This window comes from Cheilinus undulatus, linkage group 5, assembly GCF_018320785.1.
Source record: "Cheilinus undulatus linkage group 5, ASM1832078v1, whole genome shotgun sequence".
In the NCBI taxonomy this organism is placed as follows: Eukaryota; Metazoa; Chordata; class Actinopteri; order Labriformes; family Labridae; genus Cheilinus; species Cheilinus undulatus.
In genome coordinates, this window is record NC_054869.1 from 1,856,555 (window position 1) to 1,883,990 (window position 27,436).

Below are 27,436 nucleotides of genomic sequence, written 5' to 3' on the forward strand. Positions count from 1 at the left end.
AACACCTGAAGTGGCTGAAAAAACCTACAAAAACCATCTAGTACTCCACTGACACACAAGTTTAATCAGTAGTTAGACTAAATGAAGCAGAAATGATTCAGTCAAACTGATGCTAAAACGATAGTCGGCTGGCTTCCTTTTTAGATTTATATTTATATAAATTTCCCAGATGTGAGCTGAACAAAAACTTCCAGAGCATCTAGAGTGACTGAGCTGTCACTCAAAAACTCGTCAGCCAAGAGGGATACACCCCAGAAAAAAAAGCCCGCCCACATGTGACATTTGTGTCAGAAACAAAGGATCAGGCAGCGCAAACGCGAAGTCTGATCACCGAGAGAGAAAAAACAGGAACCATAAACAAAAAGATAGAAGTTCAAAATTTGAGGACTAATAATTTGGCTGCTATTTCTGCTGAGTACTCTTGATGTGAACTCTTTTTTTTTTTTTTTTTTTTTTTTTTTTGCTTGTTTCACTTTTTTTTATCTCAAATGCTCATTTTTGTTTGATACTGAGAAAGTTTTGTTTGAATTTTTCTGACAAATTTTTATTCCATAAAAATGATGATGATATGATATAATGATGATATGATACAATACTGATAATCATACAAAATAATAATGAGAAGATACAAAATGATAATGATACCTTAAAATAATGACACAATATGATAATGATAGATGCAGTACTGATAATGATATTGATAATGATAATGGCACAGTGTGATGATGATGATGATAATGTTATGATATTGATAATGACAATGATAATGTTGATTAAAAGTAGTAAGCAAACCGTTAAGAGCATTGGACCACCTAGTCTGGGTTGTTGAGGCCAAATGATCTCACCTTCATCTCCATTCTGATGTATTGATCATGTGACTGCGGGCATCGATGAGGTCTGAACCATGATGGTTGACGACGAGTACAAACACCAGTGCACTCCAACATATTTGTGTTATTTGGTTAAAAATCGGGCTAAATATTGATCACCAGAATAGTGGAGATTTGATCATTCTGGGATAGAAAATGTTGAGAACCTCAATAAAAAGGAGATGTTGCCAAAGTTTTTTAGGGCATTTTAGACTTTTGATATTTAAAATGGCCTAATAAGAGGTGTCTAGGACAGGTTTTAGTATGGTTTGGCTTTTACTAGAATCGTATCAGAGGTCATCATCATGGTGTGCCAACCATTTGATATTATCCACAGAAAAGGAAAAAACTCAATATTAACATTCAGCCAAAATCAAACAGTGCCGCCTCACTCATTAAAAGTCAGAACCCAAATGCAAGAAGTGGCAGCACAAATAGAATAACCATGACTCAGATGCAAAAAGCTAAAACCCAAATTCATTTAGCAAAATATGAACGCAGATGTCACAACACAAATGCAACTGGACCATCATAAATTCAAACAGCCCCGTTTTAAATGTAAAACAGTAGTAGATGCAGTTAACCTTAATATGAAGGGGCAACTTGAATGACAACAGCAGCCGCTCAAATGCAGCCGCTCAAATGCAACCAGCTGCAACAAAACAGAAATAATTACAACTTAACTGCAAATAGCTGCAACGTAAATGCAAGTAGCAAAATACAAATGCAACAATAGTGGCAACAAGACGGTAGAATTTTGCAATGCAAATCCAAAAAGCTAAAACAAAAATGCAAAAAGTTGCAGACCAGCTGCGTGTAACTAAAAGCTGCAAAGTCAGTACAAAGTGATGCTGTGGTAGAAAGGAGCGCCGTTCTTTTGTAGCACAGTAAAAATGAGTCCTGTAGCTGTAGCATGAATGCATTCTGCTGCAGCTGTTTGAACACATCTTTTCTGTTCATGCTAAGGGTTGTGGTTTGGTCTGACACCTCCAGGCCACCGTACTATGCTGTTTAGAAAGTTCACCTGATCAGATCAAGTGTAAAAGATTTTGATGGTCAATATCAGCTCTGCATCTTTGTGTTGTCATAATTTCTGACAGCTGATTCATCAGTGAGTGTCGACTCCGTTTCTTAGAATGGCTCTGCTGTTTACATGTGCATGTTCATCTATGCATGCATGTGTGTGTGTGTGTGTCAGTGTGTGTTAGTGTGTTAGTGTGTCCTGCACTCTGCACGCGACCAGCTCCTCTTAACTCTCGTCCGCTCTGCCCAGCTGGTTTCTGCTCGTGTCGGTGGAGTCGGAGGAGTCTCATTGATCCAATCAGCTCCCGGGAAGGATTTTCTTTTTATTATGTTCAAACCAATGTTACCAACAGCTTCCTGTTGGATTTATGATCAGGGTTTATTCTTATGAGCTGTATCTTTTTTTAATCAGAATTTTCAGACGGGCTTTACAAGCTGGGTGAGTCAATGATCCTATCCCTATTGTCCTGTTATATGACCCTTCAGCATTAGTCTGTGTGTACTACTGTAGTATGTCTTCTAATCAACATTTTTTTCATGATGCTTCACTTTATCAAGGCTTTAAATTTTGCTTGTTTGAAGCACTTTCTACCATTGCAAGGATTGCCATAATACTGCAAAATTAGACAAGTATTTGCTCTTTGAGTAGAAATCAAACACTGTCGATGCTTGTTTTAACACAACAGCATCAAAAATAGAAGTCCTGGCCTCTGAATTCTGGGTCATTTATAGTTTTGATTCCTAAAATCTGCAGAGGGAACTCCAGCTCGCTGTTTTGCAGTGAAAAATATTTATGAGTAGCTACTTTTTAACGCTGTTGATCCTCAAACAGCCAAGATTTTATTATTTAAAGTTTTGAAAAGCATTCAAGTGCCTGTGGCTTTGACAGCCTTTATCATTATTCACATCATTCTAGTGTTTTAAAAGGGCATGCTGGGAAGTGACAGCAGGACATAAGCCTGTGTTGTAGAAGACTAAACATGAAGGATAATATCTAATAAGATACCGCTTTAATGAATCTGGATTTTGAGTTAGTATCCTGGTTATCGACCCGTCTTGCACACAGCTGTCTTTTGTTTGTGGATGCTGCAGCACGTTCTCCTCTCTCCATGTGAACCATGTTTGAATCTTTCCCTCGTTCATGCCTGCCTCAGCCAGCCTGGTCTGTGTTGACAGGTATCCCAGCATGCTTTGTGCAGCAAAGGTTAGTTCTTGTTTGGCAGATGTTTTGGGATCTGATTGGATGGCAGTCAACAGTCAAAGGTCCATGACGTTTAAATCTTCACTGGTTTACCCTAGGGCTGGGCAATTACTCGCAAATTAGATTAAATCACTGTATGGCCTTCAAGTCACAGAAGTTGCAATATTTCTTTAACTTGAAATGTGTCAAAATAGCAGTTTAATACGTCTTTTTTTTTTTGCAGCGGCAGAGATTTTATGCACATTATGCAAAAATTCAAGTGTACATTTTTTATAAAACATTATTGTGTTTTATCCATAGACTGTAGAAAGAATTGGACAAACCCTGTGTGATGTCAGTCGTCTGCTTACAATAGGCGGAGTAAAACGGCTTTTGAAGCCAATCCGTGGATGCTTCCATATTGAAATCGCAGTCTCAACCGAACTTTGGATCAACCTAACGGCCCGCCCACTAAGCGCGACTTCCTGTCAGCCTGCTAGCTAGCATTCCGGTTAACAGAAACGGAGCCTCTGCCTGCTGAGCTATCTGTCAATCAAATGAGATGTGCTAATCACCGTGAAGTGAGGTTTATCCTAAATATAATGCAAACGATCATGGTACAAAACAATTCACCCCCCTACAGTGAAAGCACAATAAGACACTAGCTGATGAGACACGTTTGGTGTTTTGAACCAGGCTGTAAACCAGTTAATTTTGTGTGTCAAAACCGGCTGTTTAACGTGTGCAGACGGGACTTCTGGTTTTCCTGCAGCCAGCCTCAAGTGAACACTCACGGTAAAGCAATTTTTTGCACTTCCGCATTAGTTTCATTTTTCAGGACCGGAGGCTGCTGCTTGGTTTTATCTAAGAATTATAGCAAGAATAGTTAACTCATTCTAAATAAAACGGATGAAGCCTAGTGTTACTTCACTAAAGTAAGACCCCAGCTGTGATCAACTGGTAGTCAGCCTCACCTCCTCCACCCCAGCCTCCTCCTTTATAGACTGAAGCTTCACCTCCTCCACGCCAGCCTCCTCCTTTATAGACTAAATCTTCACCTCCTCCATCCCAGCCTCCTCCTTTATAGACTAAATCTTCACCTCCTCCACCCCAGCCTCCTCCTTTATAGACTAAAGCTTCTTCTCCTCCACCCCAGCCTCCTCCTTTATAGACTAAAGCTCACCTCCTCCACCCCAGCCTCCTCCTTTATAGACTAAATCTTCACCTCCTCCATCCCAGCCTCCTCCTTTATAGACTAAAGCTCACCTCCTCCACCCCAGCCTCCTCCTTTATAGACTAAATCTTCACCTCCTCCATCCCAGCCTCCTCCTTCATAGACTAAATCTTCACCTCCTCCATCCCAGCCTCCTCCTTTATAGACTAAATCTTCACCTCCTCCATCCCAGCCTCCTCCTTCATAGACTAAATCTTCACCTCCTCCATCCCAGCCTCCTCCTTTATTGACTAAATCTTCACCTCCTCCACCCAGCCTCCTCCTTCATAGACTAAATCTTCACCTCCTCCATCCCAGCCTCCTCCTTTATAGACTAAATCTTCACCTCCTCCACCCAGCCTCCTCCTTTACAGACTCAAGCTTCCCCTCCTCCATCCCAGCCTCCTCCTTTATAGACTAAATCTTCACCTCCTCCACCCCAGCCTCCTCCTTTACAGACTCAAGCTTCCCCTCCTCCACCCCAGCCTCCTCCTTTATAGACTAAAGCTTGTTGCACCCTCATATTCAGATTTATGCTGCTACGGATTAATGGCTTCTGAAATAATGTCATTTTCAATACACATGTTCTTATTTATGGAAATATTAATTGCTTGAATTTGTTGGAAAAATACACAAGATTAACCCAAGAATCATCACATATTAAATCCCAATATTTAAAAAAAGAAAATGGTAATAAGATTATTTTTGCAAATGGGTCTGCCCTAGTTTACCCTCAGGACCCTCCATCTCTGCCATGATGATGAATCACAACCACATTTCCCACCATGTTCAATCAGTCAAATGCATTCGAATAAAAAATCTTTCAGTTTGGACCTGAGATGGAACAAAACCTATATGACGACAACAGCAGAGCCAAACAGACGTGTTTAATAAGCCCAGTAGTGAAGAAGTCCAGGTATTAAATTCATGCAGAGGTTTGATTTTACTCTGCTTCCTCTTCTAATCACTACATTTTTACTAGAGATCTTGAGAAATAAGCCCATGGGGAAGTCGACTGTGTTATCAGTACATGAGGAAGTAAATAATTAGAGATCTGAAGAACACAACCAAAAAAGATGATCACAAGAAAATGGAGTATGATTAAAAATATGGATCTATGCTTGCATTAGGGCTGAATGATTTGGGAAGATTACCTAATTCAGTGTTCTCCAAAATTGAGATTTAAGATGCAATTATTTATTAGGTTCTTCATTTCCAGCAATAAATCGTTCAATATTAAAACCAACACAGTAATCTAGGCTAGACAATCCTTAAAAAAATCAAAAAGTGATTGTTTTGACTGTTAATTTGATCTGAATTGTATTGAAATAAGTGATCATTTTTATGTCACTCTCGTTTTGATCGAGGCGATGTCGCATGTTTACAGTACTGGATGTTTGAGCCAAGGATTGGGGCTGCAGTGAGGTGTAGATGTGGAGAGTCTGGCCCCGTCCACACAGAGATGAATTCGGGTGTATACGCAAAAGTATTTTGTTGTATCAGCATTTCATCCACACGGAAACGGCATTTTGGGTGACTGTAAATGATGCTTTTTGAAAACGGGTCGCAGAGAGCATAAATCCGTAAAAGACTACCGTTTCGTCTCCGTGTGGACGGCTATCCGCATCTTTCTTGAAACGATTACGTCACACACAGCATAGTTCCCTTGAGGCGCCTGCGTGGGTCCAGCCAAAACAATAATAGCAGACTACAGGGTTGTGTTGGTGCTGCACAAGCTACTGAGATTGTTATGGCTTTTACAGCAAAACCTGATGCTCCTTTACCACCACGGCGAAACACACACACCAGATGTTCTTAAATCCAATGCGGAGAACAGCCAGAAGGGCAGCTAGAAGAAAGTTTGTGTCATTTTTCTGTGATCTTCTCTTTTGGCGCATTTCCATGGCAGCGTTACAGCGCCGCGTACAGGCTTGGCATATACACTACAGTGTTTTCAGTCGTTTCGTGGTTCCATGCTTACGCGGATATTTCCTAAAACAATCCTGTCGTTACAGAAAACTTTTTCAAAACAAAATAGCAACATATTGTTTTCGTCTCCATGTTGACAGGGTCTCAGCTGCCTGAAGGCAGGAAGGAGGATGGACACAACCCTGGTTGTGGTCTGGATGTCCTTGCATATTACCAGTGGGACAAGAAAAGAATCTGTTAGAACTAGAAAAGTCCACACCTTTAGGGTGGAGTAAGGGGTTTATGGGGCAGGGGTTCTCAACCTTTTCAGCCCACGACCCCCAACATAAAGGTGCCAAAGACAGGGACAGGGACCCCCACTGTACCTGAAGGTGGTTGAATACAGCCATGAACATTCTAGAATAGTCATGTGCAGACAAGGCCGTCCATTAGGAGGGAAAATGGGGGGAGGTTTCTGGGACCCAGCCACACTGGGGTCCCATGGAGGTCAGCAAAACCATGGTCCATTATGAAGTCAACCATATATTATGTTTGATATGAATAATAACAACTCTAATCAAAGCAACAAGTATCTTAATTTATTCAAAATGAAAATAACGTTTGTTAAAAACATGTAAAATGGGTTAAAAAAATGTTAGAATTGGTTAATAATGGCAAAAATGGTATAAAGGTGGTGAAATTGCATTTTTAAAGAACATAAATGGGTCAAAAGTAGCAAAAAATAACCAAAGATGGATTTAAGTGGCAAAACAGGCATATAAAATAGTAAAAGGGAATAAAAAGTGGCTGAAATGGCTTTAAAGTGCAAATAATTGGTGGCAATTAGGTGGGATGGGATGAAAAATTGATAAAAAATGGGAAAAATTGGTCAGCTGTGATTAAAATGGGCAAAAAGGGTGTAAGAAGTAGTTAATAGGGGCAATAATGGGTCAACAGAAGCAACACTAGGCAGAAAGTGTCAAGAATTCATTTAGAAGTGTTGAAACAGGCAAAAAAGTGGTGGAAAGGGTTTAAAATGGTCACTAATGGGTTTTAAGTGGCAAAAATGTGCTAAAATTGGCAAAATTAGTGTTAAAAATGATGAAAAGGGTTTTACATTTGGTAAAACTGGTGTAAATGACAACAGTGTAATTAAAAAAATACTTTTAGTTTTTTCAAGGCATCTGGAGACCCCCTCTCAGTGTCTAACGACCCCCAAGTGGGTCCTGACCCCAAGGTTGAGAACCATTGGCTTAGGGTACCGTCCAGGTGGAAGGGGGATTCCACCGTACCCTGGTCATGCTGTGGGTGTCTCAGGGGCCTAAAAACAGCTTGCAGTCTCCGGGCGTATAAACAGGGTTAAAAAGGCCCAGACAAAAAAGATGTGGTCAAAGATTATTAAAGTTTACTAAAACTAATGCAATACCTAAAACTGAATTAATTAGACTGGACATTATTTTAGTTTACAGAAACTGAATAAAAACTAAGATTTATAAAAACAATGAAACTAATGGCCTTAGTTTTAGACAGCCGCAGACTGACTGACACAAGCATGAATCATGTTAAACAGTCTGACTGAAGAAGACTTCAGACAGTAGGAGATAAAAATCATCAGTGTAGCGGTTCTCGGCTGGTGAGTCAGGACACGGATGGGACACGGAGTCGTTATGGTGTTAAAACATCTTCTGCTTCTGGGTAAAGTTCTCTTAATGATCACCAAAAGTCAACTCCTGGTGATAAAACCATGTTTACCTGCAGTACGCTGGATTAATCAGACCTGTGAGCTATTTGACATTCTTAGTCTCCTGAAGAAGCTCAAAGACGAGCTGAGCGGTGAGCGAATGGCTCAGCGCCTATTGATGACTGTGTTCAGCGGGGCTCACATCCTTGGATGGCATTTAGCCGTGTGGGGAGACAGCAGAGGGAGGGAGAGCTGCTTTGTGGTTTTGTGGGTTGTTGTGTTGGTCTGTGTGATGTTTGTGTGTGGATGACAGACTCGGGTTAGTAAATGTCACTCCCTCCTCATCGACTTTTGAGGAGTAAAAAAATCTATGAAAGTGTCTTTCTTAAACATTCCTCTACCCCCTCCGAGCATGTACGCTGTCTTTGTGACTGTTGATGGATGGGATTGCCAGTGTCGTCGTCCACAGAGCTGAATCAAAAGAAGACATTGATCATATTTAAACTTCAGTTTAGGAAACTGGATGATAAAATACTCCCAGGTGTCTTGAGCGCACCTTTCAACCATGTAGAAGTCACCAGAATATAGTCAGAATTCACAGCTAATGAGAGGACTGGGAGGACCACTCAGACCAAAACAGACCAATCAGAGAGCAAATAAGGGCTGAATCAGAACTTTTTACTGTTTGTTTTTTCAAGATTTTTGTTGGGTTTTTTTGCCTTCATTTAAATCGGACTGCTAAAGAGAGATAGGAAACATGGGGAGAGAGAGAGAAGACCTTTACCAAACAGTGCTGAGACCATGAATTGATCCAGAGTGTTGACCATAGCCTCTGTTTATGGGCACCTGCTCTACCCGCTGAGCCTAATCGGTTCCCAGTTCTGCCTCGATTTCTAGTTTTCACCATCAGTTCGGTGGCTGATTGTTTCTCTAGTGGACTAGGGATTTGAAAACCCTAGCTAACAGTACAGAAGAGTGCCTCTAGATGTACGTTTTCACAGCAGAATCCTGCTAAATCATGCTGCCCGTCTGCAATGGTACGTCCCATCCAGACCGTGCAGCGATGGACCGTCTTGCTGTACTTGGTGGAACTGTGATGTTTCGTGTTGTGTTGTCTTCTCTTGTGGTGCTGTCTTGCCGTGTCAGGCTAGGCTAGGTCATGTCCTGTCTTGCTACGCTGTGATGGGCTGGGGTGTAGATGTGTAGGTCTCATCCCATATACCCTGGCAGCCCAGGTTCGTGTATGGCCTGTGGCTCCTTCCCCACATGTCATTCCACGTCCTCTCATCCCTGTTTTTGGATCCATCCACTGTCCTTCCTCTGTTGATTAAGTTTGTTGGGCCTGTGAAGGCTCGTCATGGAAGGCTTTGTCATTTTTTGTAATGTTGTGTAGTGTCATGTCCTGTTGTGCGTTTTGTGTTGTGTTGTGTGTCGTGTCTCCACTTGACGTGTTATGTTGTATCGCGTTGTGTCTCGACGTGACGTGTTGTGTCATGTCGTTCCGAGCCATGCTGTGTGTCGTGCAGTGCAGTGTCTCGCCTCATCATGTCATGCATTGCTGTGTCACACTGTGCCATGTTGTGTGGTGCCGTGTCCTGTCTTGCCGTGTCTCGTCGTGCTGTCTCTCGTGCCGTGTCATCTCTTGCTGTGTCATGTCTTGCCGTTTCTCGACGTGCCGTGTTGTACCGTGCTGTGTCGCTGTGCTGTGTCTCGCTGTGTCGCGCCGTGCCATGTCATGTCTCGTTGTGCCAGGTTGAGTCATATCATGTCTTGTCTCTGTTGTACCATGCCATCTGTTGTGGTTTGATGTCTTGTCGTGCCATGTTGTGTTGTGTCTTACTTTGTGTTGCCATCTCCTGCCGTGTCGTCTTGCGTCACGGGTCGTTGTGTCGTGTAGCGCTGTTCTATTGTGGGTATTGTGTTTGTTGTGTCATGTTGTGTCCTGTTGTGGTTTTTTGTCGTGTTCTGTACTGTGGTGCAGTTTCGTTGGATGGTATCCTGGTATAACCTTGCAAAGCAGATGGATTCGCCTGTTTCCGTGATTCTCCACCTTGCAAAGCTTGCATACTAACAGATCAGGCCCTGTAAGAAAGTGATAGGACCAATCAGGAGTAAGAGGCATTACTTTTGGTTGCTGCTGAGTCGTGATGTAAGCAAGCAGCAACAAGAGGCCGGTGCAGTAATGGCGGAGGAGGTTAGCGTGGATGCTGCTAAAGGGCCAGTTTTATCAGAACTTGACGACATTTCTCCGTTAGAAGAAGAACAAAGAACAGCAGTGAGTTGTTTTGTCGTGTACTGACATGTCTACAGTCGCCATGGTTCAGAGTTTACTCCTCTGTTGTGACTCACACCTACGACATCACATGTTTTGTTGCTCTGATTGGCCCATAGATATGTGACAGACAGAACGTTCATCCAGTCACCCTCTGAGTTTTTTTCAAAGGCTCTGCCCTTTCCCCAACACCGTCTATGGGAATTTTTACAGATGGATGTGTGAAACCAGTCCTTGTGGCGTGTCAGGTTAATCCTGTTATGCGGTGTCCTGTATTTGGTCATGTGCTGTTGTCTTGTGTGTCGTGTCTTGTTGGGCACTGTCTTGTTTTTTGTTGTCATGGTGTGTCTTGTTGTGATTGTGTGTCTGTGTGCAGCTTGCCTGTCTTTTTCTCTGATCTCTGCAGACTGTCAGTACTCTGAGGGTTTTTGGGTCAGGACTCGGGGGACCCTGTCTCTGTCTGATAGAAAAGTTCTGCAGAGGAAACTCAAAGGTAGAGCAGAAACACAGAGACTCTGATATATCAGTGTAAATGTTTTCAGTATTTTATTGGTGTATTTTCATATTTCCTTTCAAATGTGAGAGAAAGGTTTTGTGCGTTAGAGTAAATGTGATAAAGGATGAGTGCATGATGTGTTTGTTTCAGTGAAGTTTAATCAGCCTCACTGTCTGCTAGAAGTTGGTTTAGGTCTACAACAAATACAGCTGCTTTGGGGTTTCCAGCTGAGTTTCAGAAGTTTTCTGTTACTCCACAAATCAGTGATGTCGATCTGTGCTGTCATGCACCATAAAGTGGAGCTGTAGTTAATGCTTCATGAGTCCATTTAGTAGACCTGTCCTCGTCCCGGGACATTAGCTATGGGGTGAAAATCAGTTAAATAGCAGACGTATGTCAGACCCTGCAGCTCTAGGTGTCTCAGCTGTTATTTTATTGATTGTTTTGGTGTTTGCAACCCTGGTGGTGTGGTAGCATGTGGACGCCTTCTCCAGTGATCTGAAGAGTTAATGAGCAGAAGTCATCTTACAGTGACAAGCTAACTGTTAGCAACTAGCTGAGGTCAGTGTGAGTCCAGGCCAGCGGGGACGGGGCTGCATGAAAACCATGAAACCATGCAAAGGCACGGTACAGGGCCCTAGTGAGAGTGCACCTTTATTAGGAGCCAAACACAGAGGCATGATGGGAAATTTAAAAGGTCTCCATTACAGCCACTTCTTTGCTTATACTTCTTCTGTCTTACTGCTTTGTTACGGTCATCCATTGTGTTCAAAGGAGCAGGATTCATGCAGGATTTGGCATGACCAGAAAAACTGACAGACAGTTTCAGAAGGGGGACAGCTGGACAGACGGCTGGATCTGTCCATACTGACAGAGATCAAGCACCAACGTTGTTAATGTACAGCTGTCTCATTTTTAAAACAGACTAGCTCTGTGAGTGAGTGAAAGTGGGAAAAAAATCGAGAGAATCTTCCTGTCTGACACCTTGTCATCTCCCTCTTTCCTTGATCCTGATAGATTTGAACACGAATGACAGGAAAATAGGAATGTGGAGAGGAAAACGATGATCAAGTCACCAGCATCATGCTGCATCATCAGGCCGTAGTTTCTTAAAACCTCAATGGTACCTTTCCTCTTCTTCTTCTGTTGTTAGATAATAATAATAATAATAATAATAATAATAATAATAATAATAATAATGAAATGCATAATGATAAAAGTAATGAAAAAATAATGATAGAAAATAATAATCATCATCATCATTATCAAAGAAATAATAATAATAATATAATAATGATAATGATATTGATAATAATAATAATAATAATAATAATAATAATAATAATAATAATAAAACAGCTGATGGTGTGCTTCTGCCACTATCTGGCACTGGTGTTGCAGCACAACCAGATCTCATTAATATCTCACATCAAATTCTATTATGCAAAAATGATTTAGAAAATCCATTTTTTATAAAACGCTTTAGCTTTGTCAAACGTTTATTCTGAACACACCACTTCCCTTCTGTTTAACCCCAGCATCTCTCTGGTACGTTCAGCATCGGTGTGGTTGGCTTTAGTTCTACCAGCCTGGTCCTGTCAGCCATGAGAACGTTGTAGAGACACTCCATGTTGATGGAATCTGTGCTAAACATCTCTGTATTTGTAGAACTAGTTGTTTTCCTACTGATTAGGTCTCATGCAGTGACTGACTCCTGTATTAAGTACATGGATGAGTAACCGTGTGGTGTTTGTGTTTCCTGCAGAGCTCGGGGATGGAGGAGACGGTGTGGGAGCAGTACACAGTCACTCTGCACCGGGTGAGTTCATTTTCTTTCATTTATTTAACAAACTGCTGCTAAACTCTGCATTAAACAGCTCAAGATAACCAGCAGACACAATCGTAGCAAACTCCAATCTTTCAACTCAACCAACAGCATCATTAAAGAGGAATCTTCATGCCTTTTTGGTTTGAAAGATTTATTCTTCACTGGAGGCCATGTGGGACCTAAGGACTGCATGTCTGATCACCTCATACAGTAACATTAAAACTCTTAATTCAGGAGAAACCAGGCGTCCTCCACTGGTGGAAGGATCTCCGTTATGTCTCCAAGGTTGGACTCCTGCTGTAAAAACTAACTCATCTAAAAATACATGAAAAATGGAACATTTAATCCACAAAATAGTTAAAGTTAACCAGAAATGGTCAGTAACTCAAAATGAAGGAATCAGAAAAACAAAATAATTGGTAAATACCTTTTTTTGTGAATTGAGTTCACACAGCTTGGTGTATTAAATTATTTTGGACCTTTCAGCATTATTAATGCTTACTATGAATTCTGGGAGTTTTATAAAAGTGGAAATCATCATTTGACCTCAACATGAGACGGACGAGGCCTACTGACAATAAATGAGGGAAAGAAGAGTAAAAATGTTGTAAGGCTCTAAGGCCTTACCACAGAACTGATAAATAACTCTGGATTAACAGGACGGGGTCGGAGTAGACCACCAGGCTAGAGGAATGACATGGTTTGGTTGTGATCATCATTAAAAGCTCTTCTGATCATCACTACACAGAAATATTCTAATATTATTTGCAACTTTTCATCAATTTTGCACAATTTGGACCCTTTTTTGCTACTTTACTCCTATTCTGCCAAATTTTAACCCATTTTTGTCCCATTGTACCAACAATTTTTGTGCCAACTGTATCACATTTTTGCCACTCTAAACCAATTTTTATTAATTTCAAACACTTCACACCTCTTTTAACTGCCTGTTTTGCCATTTTTAAACCAATTCTTGCCACTTTCCATATATTATTGCCTCTGTTGACCCATTACTGCCACTATCTACCCCTTTCAATTGCATTTTATGCCCATTTTTGCCCATTTTTGCCCATTTCAACCACATTTCACTGATGGATATGTCCATTTGGACCAGTTCAACCCATTTCTGCCTATTTATCTGCTCCAGGTGACCAATTTTTTGCCAGTTTAAAGCACATTTTTCCATTTTAAATCCTATTTTACTACTTTTGTGCCTGATTTTACCACTTCAACCCATTTTTGCCATTTTTTGCTCTTTTCGCCACTGCTATCAAGGTTATGCCACTTCCAACCCATTTCTGCTACTTTAAAATCCCATTTAGCCACCTTTCCCACCACCTTTTTTGGACCTTTTTTTTACAATTTAATTCTGTTTTTAGGAAAAGGGATTTACATTTTTAAGAAGACTACATACTACAGCACAAATGACTTAAAAAATATATCTGTTGCCATGTTGCTGACCTCCATGGGCCCCCAGTTTGGCTGGGTCCCAGAAAGCCCTCCAATTTATCCCCCCATATGGACGGCCTTGTCTCCACAGGACTATTCTTAAATGTTCATGGCTGTGTTCGGCCAGTTCCCGGGTCCCCGGTCTCTGGCACCTTTATTGTGGGGGTTGCGAGCTGAAAAGGTTGAGAACCACCGGATTAGACCAAAAATGATGTCCACAAATCTCCTGAAGTTCTTGTTCCTGCATAAATCCAGACCTGGATCAGTTTTAGAGCAGATCTGTAGGCTGAGAGTTGTTGGGGTCTTCAGTCAGTCAGGAATGGGGTCAGTCACCGAGAGAGGGATGGGGACTCGTTTTGATTACGGACCACAAGGACTGGTTAAGGCCAAACACCAACTAAACCTACACCAGAACTTCCGAATGTACTGGAATTTCTTTCTTTCCAAAATCAACACAAATTCCCCAAAATTGCAAAGAAACTCCCTAAAAATTCCGTGAAAATTCTTAAACAAACACCTTAACATTTCTTCAACATGACTTAATTTTTCAGGTGGAACCATCATAACGCCTAAACATCTGAATAAAAACCCCTCCAAAGTCCATCTAAATTCATGAACATTTTCAAGAGAGTTCTCCAAAATTTCCAAGCAAACTCCCCCTATCATTTCTCATCAGATTCCCTAAAATTAGCAAATACATACACTATATTGCCAAAAGTATTCACTCACCCATCCAAGTAACTGAAATCAGGTGTTCCAATCACTTCCATGTCCACAGGTGTATAAAATCATCACCTAGGCATGCAGACTGTTTCTACAAACATTAGTGAAAGAATGGCTCGCTCTCAGGAGCTCAGTGAATTCCAGCGTGGTACTGTGGTAACCTGTGCAACAAGTCCAGTGGTGAAACTTCCAGACTCCTAAATATTCCACATTCAACTGTCAGTGGTATTAGAACAAAGTGGAAGCCACTGGGAACGACAGCAACTCAGCCACCAAGTGGTAGGCCACGTAAACTGACAGAGCGGGGTCAGAGGATGCTGAGGTCATAGTGTGCTGAGGTGGCCAACTTTCTGCAGAGTCAATGGCTACAGACCTCCAAACTTCATGTGGCCTTCAGATTAGCTCAAGAACAGTGGTAGAGAGCTTCATGAATGGGTTTCCATGGTAACAGCTGCATCCAAGCCATACATCACCAAGTGCAATGCAGAGCGCCGGATGCAGTGGTGTAAAGCACACCGCCACCGGACTCTAGAGCAGTGGAGACGCGTTCTCTGGAGTGACCAATCACACTACTCCATCTGGCAATCTGATGGATGAGTCTGGGTTTGGCAGTTGTCAACAGTACTTGTCTGACTGCATTGAGCCAAGTGTAAAGTTTGGTGGAGGGGGGATTGTGGTGTGGGCTTGTTCTTCAGGAGCTGGGCTTGGCCCCTTAGTTCCAGTCAAAGGAACTCTGAATGCTTCAGCATACCAAGAGATTCTGGACAATTCCATGCTCCCAACTTTGTGGGAACAGTTTGGGGATGGCCCCTTCCTGTTCCAACATGACTGTGCACCAGTGCACAAAGCAAGGTCCATAAAGACATGGAGGAGAGAGTTTGGTGTGGATCAACTTGACTGGCCTGCACAGAGTCCTGACCTCAACCCCATAGAACACCTTTGGGATGAATTAGAGTGGAGACTGAGAGCCAGGCCCTCTGGTCCAACATCAGTGTGTGACCTCACAAATGTGCTTCTGGAAGAATGGTGAAAAATTCCCATAAACACACTCTTAAACCTTGTGGAAAGCCTTCCCAGAAGAGTTAAAGCTGTTGTAGCTGGTGGACCGACGTCATATTAAACCCTATGGATTAAGTATGGGATGTCACTGAAGTTCATATGTCAGTCAAGGCAGTTGAGCAAATACTGTTGGCAATAAAACTCTAAATTTTTATGAAAAAGAAGGAATATTCCCCCAAACATCCAAATCCATTCCTGAAATTTCAATTAAAATTATCAAGAAGCATCCCAAAAGTATCCCAAAATTCCAAAACTTCCATAAAAAATGCTTGAAAATTATCCAACAAATTTCCAAATTCCTATGAATATGCCAAAAAAAAAAAAAAAAAAAAAAATCATAGCAAACATGTCCTCAAAATTTCCAATAAAATCTTCATGAAAATTCCTCTTGGGGAAAGTGTCAGCAAATTCTTCCATTTGAAGCAAATGACCCAAACTTCACCAGACTCTACAGACAATAATTCAAACAACAAAGAAAGAAGGAATGCGACAGCAGGAATGAGAACTGTGGTGAAGGAAAGTCCTCGTGTGTACATGCAGGATCTCCACCACAGGTCCTAGTCAGTTGAAGCGACTCCTCGTCTGTCAGTTTCTTCCTCTGAGCTGTTGGTGGACGTAAAAACGGCGTCTTAAAAGAATGACGCAGTTAGTGGATGACGTGTGGTTGCTTCTTCCTCTTTCTTCTTGGTGGATTTTCAAATCAACTAGGCTCATACTGCCACCTACAGTATTAGACAGGTAGATAGGGGTGCCAAGCATGGAACGATGTTAGTGAAGTATAGAGGGCCGGAGGGAGGCAGGAACCATCACAGTCTAGTATGAAACAATCAAATAAGAAAAAGCAATAGCACGTTCCAGCCATCACCAACTCTTTTCTATCGTCTGCCACAAAGGAACCCTGAGGAGACAAATACAACGTATTGGACAGACTATTGTACCTCTAATATGTATTTCATATTAATCTATTTTATTTTGTTTACTGTCCTTCTGATTTTTTTCCTCCTGCAGGACTCAAAGATGGGTTTTGGCATTGCCGTGTCAGGAGGGCGGGACAACCCCAACGTAGACAACGGAGAGACGTCCATCATCGTGTCAGATGTGCTGCAGGGAGGACCAGCAGATGGATTACTTTTGTAAGTCTGACAGGACGTCACCAGTCAATCAAGCAATCAATCTGTTCGTACAGCGCCACCGAAACGACGTCCAGACACGTCATAAAGAAGGCAGGTCCAGACCATGCTCTCTGATTGGCCTTTTATACAGTAATAAAGATGTCAATCATCAATATTATTATAAAGACCAGCCCTAAGCAAGGAAAGCCTCCCTTTCTCCCTTTCAATGGGCAGGAGCCTTGAGCAGAACCAGACTCATGTCTACAGCTGTCTGATGAAGGTAAGGTGGGGTTGGAAAGGGGTCAGAGGGTAGGGAGTCTTGGGCGAGACAAGAGGGGGATGCAGAAAGAGGGACAAGAGAAACAACAGAACAACACATTCATGGCATTTGTGGTCATAAACTTTTATCCTGTTTTAAAGGATATGACTGTAACATCAACAGTGATGTAATGATAGTGATAAATCACTGAAGTCCAAGTTCTGTGGCTGGTTCAAGTGAGTTTTATTCACTGAGGAAGCTCACAGTGTGGCTGCTAAGGTTCTCCTCTGGTTTGAGAGGAGGTTTTTAAGCAGGTCTGGATGTAACAAAAGGCTTAAAGGAGACTGACAGGGTCAAAGGAGACTGATGAGAAAACATCCAGTTACATACAGCACAGGATGCAGTCAATAGGAAGGTATACAATCAACACCCAACTTTGCATCTCCATGATTCCTGGGGGAGAGAAGAGTGATCAGAGGAAAGTCATCTGACTGAGAACGTTTGGTTTTCATATCAGTTCCGTGAAAAAGTATTTTTCCCCCCCTTTCCGATTCCTGATTTTTTTGCATATTTATCACACTAAAATGTTTTTGATCTTCAAACCAATTTTTATAGAAAGAAAGAAAACCCAAGTAAATACAAAATGTAGTTTCTAAATGATTATTTGATTTTTAAGGGGGAAACAGTCCAAACCTATCTGTCCTTGTGTGAAAAAGTAATTTCTCCCTGAACCTAATAACTGGTTGTTCAATCCTTGGCAGCAATAACTGAAATCAAGCGTTTGTGATAACTGCTGATGAGTCTTTCTCATTGCTGTGGAGGAATGTTGTCCCACTCTTCTTCACAGAATTGTTTTAACTCAGCCATATTGGAGGGTTTTCCAGCATAAACTGCCCGTTTAAGGTCACACCACAGCATCTCAGTTGGATTGATTTCCGGACTTTGACTTGGCCACTCCAGAACCTTTTTTTATGTTTTGATCCATTCAGAGGTGGACTTGCTGGTATGTTTCGGGTCGTTGTCCTGCTACATAACCCAAGAGTGCTTGAGCTTGAGGGCACATACTGATGGTCGGACGTTGGCCTTCAGGATTTTCTGGTAGACAGCAGAATTCATGGTTCCATCAATCACAGCAAGTGGTCCAGGTCCTGAAGCAGCAAAGCAGCTCCAGACCATCACACTGCCACCACCATGTTTGACAGTTGGTCTGATGTGCTTTTTATCAAATGCTGTGTTATTTTTACTCCAGATGTAACGGGCCGCACACCTTCCAGAAAGTTCCTCTTCTGTCTGGTCAGTCCACAGAATATTTCTCCAAAAGTCTTGGGGATCATCAGGATGTTTTTAGTCAAATGTGAGACGAGCCTTTGTGTTCTTTTTGTCAGCAGTGGTTTTGGCCTTGGAACTCTCTCATGATGCCGTTGTTGCCCAGTGTCTTTCTGATGGTTGAGTCATGAACTCTGACCTTAACTGAGGCCAGTGAGGCCTGCAGGTCTTTGGATGTGGTCCTGGGTTCTTCTAGGACCTCCTGGATGAGTCAACGTTGCACTCTTGGAAGCATTTTGGTTGGCCGACCACTCCTGGGAAGGTTCACCCCTGTTCCCAGTTTTCTCCATTTGTGGAGAATGGCTCTGACTGTGGTTCTCTGGAGTCCCAAAGCCTTGAAAATGTCTTTGTAACCTTTTCCAGACTGATAGATTTCAATCACTTTGTCAATTTGTTCTTGAATTTCTTTGGATGGTGGCATGATGCGTTTCTTTCTGAGATCTTGTAGCCTACTTCACTTTGTCTGACAGCTTCTATTTAAGGGATTTCTACATTCAACTAATCTGGCGGTAATCAGGCCTGGGTGTGGCCAGTGAAACTGAACTCAGCTTTCCAAGAACTGTGGTTAATCACAGTTAACTCATGATTTAACAAGGGGGAAAAATCATCATTTAGAAACTGCATTTAGTATTTACTTGGGTTTTCTTTGTGAGACGTTAAAATTGGTTTAGTATCCCAAACATTTGTGTGATAAATATGCAGCAAACTCAGGAATCAGAAAGGGGGCAAATACTTTTTCACGGCACTGTTAACTCACGTGGTGGGTTCATTCAAAGAGGTATAAAGTTCCAGAAGCAGGAAATCTCTGGTCATCCAGTGTCCTACCTTGAGGAACTCCATAGCTAACTTTGGTGTTTGTAGAATTATCATTAAAAGGCTGAGAACCCTTCTCACTGGGGAGTGATTCAGGCAAACTTGACTCCTCCTTCAGAGAAAATCACATTAATGTTAGTTTCTATTTGGCACTGATACTGCTGAAGCAAGTGAAGCCATGACATCTAAGGTATACTGAGAGAGAAGTGAGTCTTTGATGTAAAAACACCACAAAGAGAGGAAATCTTACCTGGAGGTCATTGAACTCTAAAGAAAAATCCACTTCAGCTCCCAGAGAAGCAGAGCGTCTATCAGATCATGATTGCCGGTGGGATCCAACAAACCATAAAATACATCCCCGTACACATGAACTCAGTAATCGGCCAATCATGATGCTGGTTTGCATGTTTTTTGTACCATTGCCTCTACAGCGTTTTCTTATGTTTTTGTCTTTCTGTCCAGTGAGAATGATCGCGTCATTCAGGTGAACTCCATCCCCATGGACAATGTGCCTCACTCCTTTGCTGTGCAGTCGCTCCGAAAATGTGGAAAAGTGGCCAAAATAGTGAGTACGAACAGTCTGGTGCTTGTACTTGTTACAGGAATAGAACAAAAAAAGAGGTTTTCTCTGGAGGAACTTTTCCAGGGCAGGAAGCATGTGAAACAGGACGTATAAATGAACAATGACGGCCAACATGTGTGCTGTTGTTCAGCGTCTGATGTCTGAGTGAATCTGATGGATGTTCGGAAATATGAAAAAGCATCTGTGAGCATGTGTGAGCAGAACTCCCTCCATCCCAGCTCTCACGGCGCTGACTTTTTCCCCATGTTTAGAGGAGAGATTTCTCTTCTGTTAGCAGCGTTAGGTTTCTTTTAAAAGGAGGAAATAAACTATGTTCATCATGTCACTTTTTCATGCAGGAACAAAAACTATGGCTGTCATTTTTGTGGGAGTTAGACGACCATTAATCACACAGTGGTAACTGATCTGATTGCATGCAGATTAAAGCTAGTTTACGTGATTCTGTCAATAGTTTGACATCTTTCCTTCACTTTTCTGCAAGCTGATGCAGAGGCTCATTAGTTTCTAACATTAGCAGTGCTAATTCTTAGTAACATATGCTACAGCTCATGTTTTTAGTCTCTTAGCTTTGTTCTTATACAGACAGACCACATCCCACCATTGCAGACCAACCAACCAGCCAACTGATAAGCTGACCAATAAACTAACCAACTGACAAACTGATCAGCTGACCAACCAATCAGCCAACTGATAAGCTGACCAACAACCCAACCAACTGATCATCTAACCGACCAAACAATCAGCCACCTGACCAACTAACCATCCAACTGATCTTTCGACCAACCAAACAACTGACAAACTGACCAATAAACCGACCAGTTGATCATTTGACCAACCCACCAACCAACAAACTGATCAACCGACCAACCAACAGACAAACTAATCAACCAACCAACCAACTGATCATCTGACCAACCGACCAAGCAACCAACTGACAAAATGATCAACTGACCAACCAACCAACCAACAAACCATCCAACCAACCAACCGACCAACTGATCATCTGACCAACCGACCAAGCAACCAACTGACAAACTGATCAACCGACCAAGCAAACAACTGATCATCTGACCAACCAACCAACCAACCAACTGACAAAATGATCAACTGACCAACCAACCAACCGACAAACCAACCAACCAACCAACCGACAAACTGATCATCTGACCAAGCAACCAACCGACAAACTGATCAACCGACCAAGCAACCAACTGATCATCTGACCAACCGACCAACCAACCAACCAACCAGCAAACTGATCAACCAACCCACCAGTCAACCGACAAACTGATCAATTGACCAACCAAATGACAAACTGATCAACCGTCCAAGCAACTAACCGACAAACCGACCGACCAACCAACCGACAAACTGATCAGCTGACCAACCGACAAACTGATCAGCTGACCAACCGACAAACGATCAGCTGACCAACCAACCAACCGACAAACTGATCAGCTGACCAACCGACAAACTGATCAGTTGACCAACCAACCAACAGACCAAAACCGACCAACCAACCAACCGACAAACCAACTGACCAACCAACCAACCGACAAACTGATCAGCTGACCAAATGACAAACTGATCAACCGACCAACCGACAAACTGATCAGCTGACCAACCAACCAACAGACCAAAACCGACCGACCAACCAACCGACAAACGATCAGCTGACCAACCAACCAACCGACAAACTGATCAGCTGACCAACCGACAAACTGATCAGCTGACCAACCGACAAACGATCAGCTGACCAACCAACCAACCGACAAACTGATCAGCTGACCAACCGACAAACTGATCAGTTGACCAACCAACCAACAGACCAAAACCGACCAACCAACCAACCGACAAACCAACTGACCAACCAACCAACCGACAAACTGATCAGCTGACCAACCAACCAACAGACCAAAACCGACCGACCAACCAACTGACAAACTGATCAGCTGACCAACCAACCAACAGACCAAAACCGACCGACCAACCGACAAACTGATCAGCTGACCAACCAACCAACAGACCAAAACCGACCGACCAACCAACTGACAAACTGATCAGTTGACCAACCAACCGACCAACAAACCGACCGACCAACCAACTGACAAACTGATCAGTTGACCAACCAACCAACTGACAAATTGATCAGCTGACCAACCAACCAACCAACAAACTGATCAACTGACCAACCAAATGGCAAACTGATCATCCGACCAACCAACCAACTGACTGGCAAAGTGATCCACTGACCAGAGCTGCAGGATGAATGCTAAAATGGTAGATATGTAGATCAATGCTTATATGAAAATGATTACAGTGATTATCTGCACGCGTTGGAGATGCCATTTTACTGTAACTTTCATGTTTCAGAAAAAAACAGTACTGGGGGAGTCAAAATTTAGTTTTCAATCATTTTTGATGAGTTTGGCAGCCTGTATGAAGGCTGTTAGCTCTGCTGTGGCGAGTAAAAACTCCTTATCTAAAGAAATAAGCACTGGTTTTCTCTGTGTGAGAAAAGGAAGACAGCGATGATCCTATTGGCTGTTCGGTTGTGTTGTGCTGGTCATTTCAGTGAACAGAGGATGTGCATTAATGCTAGTGGTGGTTGACACTGCAGAATTTAGTATCGATCCAGTTGTAGATATAAATACTAAAACTGTAGTCAAAGCAGCGGTATACGTATGTATTCCATAAATATGGATAAGTCTGCTAAAATCAAACAGAAAAGATGGCTCAGTCTTCTCAAAGTGACCTTACTCTTCTTCTGGGTTACCTCGGATAATTCCCAAAGTATTCAAAGTAAAAATTATTTCACAGCTATATTTTCACATTCTTATCTGTCATTTTTGGTAATGTGGAACTTTTTTTGATCTATTTCACAGGCTAGACTGTACTTAATGTTAAGATTGTTTAAGTCAGTGGATAAATATATGCACTATTTGCTGTTTGGTTGCAGCAATGATGAAGAAAAAAGGATTTCAAGAAAAAGGAGTCAAACAGAGGAAGAAAGTCAGGCATTTCCTCCTTTTAAATGAAGGGGAAATCTGGATCATTGGTAAAGATAATTAAAAACGATTACTCCTGTCACATTAAAGTCAAATACAGACTTTCTCTCCTATTTCAGACCAACAGAGATACCTTTAGACTTGTCTCAGTGAAGATGGTCCCTTAAGGTGTGTAGGCAGAAAGGGGGGGCAGAGCAGACCAGATCTGAGTCTAACATTGTCCTCACAGCTTTGAGATGGAAAGTTCAGAAATGTTCTGTGGGTGTTTCTGTGGGTAGTCACAACCTAGAGCTGTGTTACCTCTCCGATTCAGATTTAAAGGCTCAGAAGAGTTAAACGTCTGCGTGCAGGCACTGCTGTGTGGGTCTGTGCCTGTTTACTCTCACTAGACCTTCCTGTGTGTTTGAAGCTGGTCTGCGGGTCTCTAATCTCTTTTGGTCAAATTCAGTGAATATCTCATCACAGCCTGCTAGCTGCTCGTTCTCTGTGCTTTGGCGCTCATGTCTGGCTCTGCAAATCATTAACCAAGAAAGCAGCTGGAGGCCAGCGATGATTCAGCCAATCAGCAACAGGTGCTGCTGACGCTCTCTGCCCTCGGCTAGCTCATCCATCTCCTCTCTGCTTCAGCGGGACGATAACGGGCTGTGGAAATAAAAATGGAACATAAACATGAACTATTCAGACCAGAGGGTGTAATAACCAGGCTGTATATACATGCTGATTTCTGCAGTAAAAAGTGGCAGTTTGAAATTAGAAATTAAATCTCAGATTTTCACACCAAACCTGAGGAATTGTTTAAATCCATCATCTTTCCTGCATTATAAAACTAGTGCACATTTACTGCTGCGTCAGTAAACGTGGATGTTTGAATGGGATTAGCTAATACTGATGGACAATTCGCCATGGCAACCTCCCCCATCAGTGTGTGAATGTGGATGGTGTGACCTGTGGTGTCAAAGTTCCTCTGAGTAGTCAGATGACTAGAAAAGCACTAAACAAGATCAAGTTTATTTACTACAGTTTCGATAAAAGCAGAAGTTAAAAAAAACTGTCTTCATAAGTGTTTATCTGCAGATCTATTTTAAGATCCCTGTCCATTATCACCCCCTGATATTTTGCAGGGGGGTTTTATAAAGGGCTCGAGAAAGGACAGATCTGCACTGGGGCTGGTCCCGCCTCCATAGGGTCCAAAAACAGTGACCTCTGTCTTATTCTCATTAAGCTTCATAAATGTAAAAGCCATCCAGGCTTTAATGTCTCTGAGACGTTCCAGCAGTGGGCCCAAGGGTTTAGAAGCTCTGATTTTCTGTGGTAAATAAAGCCGTGCATCATCAGGGTCAAAATGGAATGAAATGTCATATTTTCAAAATGGACACCAAGGGGAGCATGTATGGAAGAGAGACTGGGGAGGAAGTGACATCGCCAAGGCTGACAGGAGCTTTTCTGTCAACCACTCCAAAACAGTACCTTTGATTCCCACCTAAAGCATCACATGTTGGTTAGTCATTTACCCCAGAGCAGTGTTACTCAACCAAAGAGCCAAACTGTTGAAAAATACCACCAAGAGCCATCATCTATGTGGTGAAAAGTGGCAAGAACAGCATGAAGTAGCAATAAAAATAAGTTACAGGTGGCAAAAATGGGTGAGAAGTGACAAAACAAGTTATAGGTGGCATAAAAATGGTCCAGAAGTGGCAAAAATGTGGTAAAAAAAAAAATGTAAGAAGAGTGACTAAAATGGGCAAAAAGCAGTCAAGAGTGGCAAAACTGGTCAAAAATAGGAAACAAGTGGTATTTAATGGCAAAAGGTAGCTAAAATGGGCAAAAAATGGTAAAAAGGGCAGAAAGTGGGATTAAAGTGGCAAGAAAATGGGGATGAAGGAAGCAGCAACCTCCGGCCCTGAAAATTGAAGCCAATGCGGAAGTGCAAAAAATTGCTATACCGTGAGTGTCCACTTGAGGCTGGCTGAAGGAACACTGGAAGTGCTGTCTGGACACATGTTATACAGCCAGTTTTTACACTACAAATAAACTGGTTTTCAGCCTGGTTCAAAAAACAAACGTCTCTCATTAGCTAGTGCCTTGTGCTCCCATTGTGTGTGTGTGTGTGTGTGTGTGTGGGGGGGGGGGGGGGTTCTCATTTGATTGACAGATAGCTCAGTAGGCAGATGCTCCGTTTTATGTCAACCAGAATGCTAGTTAGCAGGCTGACACGAAGATGCGCTTAGTGGGCGGGCCGTTAGGTTGATCCAAAGTTCAGTTGAGACCGTGATTTCAATATGGAAGCATCCACGGATTGGCTTCAAGAGCTGTTTGAGTCCGCCTATTGTAAGCAGACGACTGACATCACATGGGGTTTGTCCAGATTTTTTTCTACAGTCTATGGGACAAAGCTGCAAAAAGAAGTGGCAAAAATGGGCAAAAAGCAGGAAAAGGTGTGGTACTTAATGGCAAGGGTAGCTTAAATGGGCAAGAAGTGTTGAAAAATGGTGAAAAAGGGCAAAAATGGGATAAAAGTGGAAAAAAATTGGAAACAAGTGGGAAAAAGAAGTGGCTAAAATTGGCGAAAAAAGGAAACAAATGTAGCTTAAATGGGTAAAAAGTTCCCCTTTTTTAAGGTTTTCTGGGAGAATCATATTTGAAATTGAGACATAAAGAGCCACATGAGGCTCCAGAGCCACACGTTGAGTATCACTGCCCCAGAGTGTGTATGCACTCAAAGTGTGCACAGTGCTTCAGTGGTCAGCTGTGCTGCAGAGTTGGAAGGTTCCTGGTTTGAATCCCTGTCAGACAAGAGCTTGTGTGGAGTCTCTTCATGCATGCATGGGTCCGTCGGCTTCCTCCAACAGTCCACAGACAGGTCTAACAGGTTCTGCAGCTCCGGCTTCCCTGTGACACCAAACAGGATAAGAAGCATAGAGACGCATGAGCTTCGGAAAGACCACTTAAGGACGGGGAGTGTCGTAGAGATGCCAGATTTTGGCTCATGGCTGATACTGATTTCTAAAAAAACAGTTTTTTCCACTTCATGTTTTGGTCATCCCTGTTGGTAATTCTTGATCTCTGTAATGTTGTGTCTTTGAATAGTCCTTTAGTCAGAGGGGATGTGTTTGTGTGTCCTGCAGGTTGACATGTGTACAGCATTTCTAAATCCAATTATCACCGTCACCTTCAGATACAGCACCTACAGAGGTAACCATGAGGGTGTAGCCATAGCAGCAGCATTAAAGTAGAATCAGCTATCAATAAAAATAAGAGTGCTATGAGTTATGAGCAGAGTGAAAACACAAATAGAATAAAATAGAATAGAGAGCCCTGATATCTTTAACTAATTCCATGGTGGGACCTGCCATCCAAGATGTGGCTGAGGAAAGGATGGGTAGAGAGCGGTATGATATATCATAGAGATATGTTAGTATGTTAGAGTTCCCATATCATCATGAAAAACATTTAATGGTTTTCATCCCCAGCCATAGCTAAATGTGGCTAGCTATTAGCTGACTGCATTGATAAGTAAACTAAAAGAGACTGGTCTTATTCATACTAGAGTTTTAATCTAATGACTGCAGCATTGTGTTTTATGGTGACAGTGGCTCTAAATCCTCACAAACTCTGTAGCCTCCGTGGCTTCAGTAGCCTCTGTAGCCTCTGTAGCCTCAGTAGCCTCTATAGCCTCTGTAGCCTCTGTAGCCTCTGTAGCCTCTGTAGCCTCCGTAGCCTCCGTAGCCTCAGTAACCTCTGTAGCATCTGTAGCCTCTGTATCCTCTATAGCCTCTGTAGCCTCTGTAGCCTCTGTAGCCTCTGTAGCTTCCGTAGCCTCTGTAGCCTCCGTAGCCTCTGTAGCCTCTGTAGCCTCCATAGCCTCCGTAGCCTCCATAGCCTCTGTAGCCTCTGTAGCCTCTGTAGCCTCCGTAGTCTCAGTAGCCTCTGTAGCCTCAGTAGCCCAATCCAGCCTAGCAGTGTGCAGCGGCTGTAGCTCTCATCTATGCATTCTCAAGGATCGAGCTGTATGTTAGGGGCTCTGAGTTGCCACAGCTGTCTCTGCTTTCAGGCTTCTTCTCACGTTGCTCTAAAAGTAGCCGCTCTCTTCTCCGCACAGATGCATGCTTAATAATAAACTATAGACTTAAGTGCTTGTTAGATCTGTGGGTTAAACTGATGCAGGAAATCATGACCTTTGACCTCCAAAAAGTCATCTGTTCACCTTCAAGTTTGAGTGTAGCTTTGTGCAAATTTGACAGAAATCCCTCGGTCCTTTCTTAAAATATTACACTCACAAGATCTGAGGTCACATTGACCTTTGACCTTTGACTTCCAGAATGTGTTCTGAATATCTTTGAGTTGGAACGAGCATTTGTGCAAAGTCCTGGCCAGACAGAATACCACAGACATGATACAGGGCTGTGTTTTTATGTATTTGTCACACTTAAAGGGACACATTTGACCCTTTAAGACAAGTTTCTATGGGTCTCAGAGGCATGTCTAAAAACCCCTCTGTTTCAGCCCTGCTCAGAACCAGCTGTTTCTGTGTCTGTGGCTTTAAATGTTAATGAGCTGTCTGACTCCACCCCCCAACCACGCCCCTCTCAGGAAATGGATGTGGCTCTCCTGATGTTACAATGCTATAGATCAGT

General features: G+C 42.4%; 1 protein-coding gene across 5 annotated transcripts in view; it reads left to right on the forward strand.

Annotated features, from left to right (window-relative positions):
- LOC121509480 (tight junction protein ZO-2-like) overlaps window positions 1-27,436 on the forward strand; it is a 273,847-nt gene that overhangs the window by 192,674 nt on the left and 53,737 nt on the right. For 4 of the 5 annotated variants that reach the window (XM_041786899.1, XM_041786900.1, XM_041786898.1 and 1 more), the window contains exons 2-4: window positions 12,408-12,461; window positions 16,710-16,834; window positions 19,674-19,776. In XM_041786899.1, the coding sequence (XP_041642833.1) occupies window positions 12,408-12,461; window positions 16,710-16,834; window positions 19,674-19,776 (282 nt within the window). Of the gene's footprint in view, window positions 1-11,687; window positions 11,766-12,407; window positions 12,462-16,709; window positions 16,835-19,673; window positions 19,777-27,436 lie in introns of those variants that run through there. The other variant, XM_041786902.1, reaches the window with a different exon arrangement.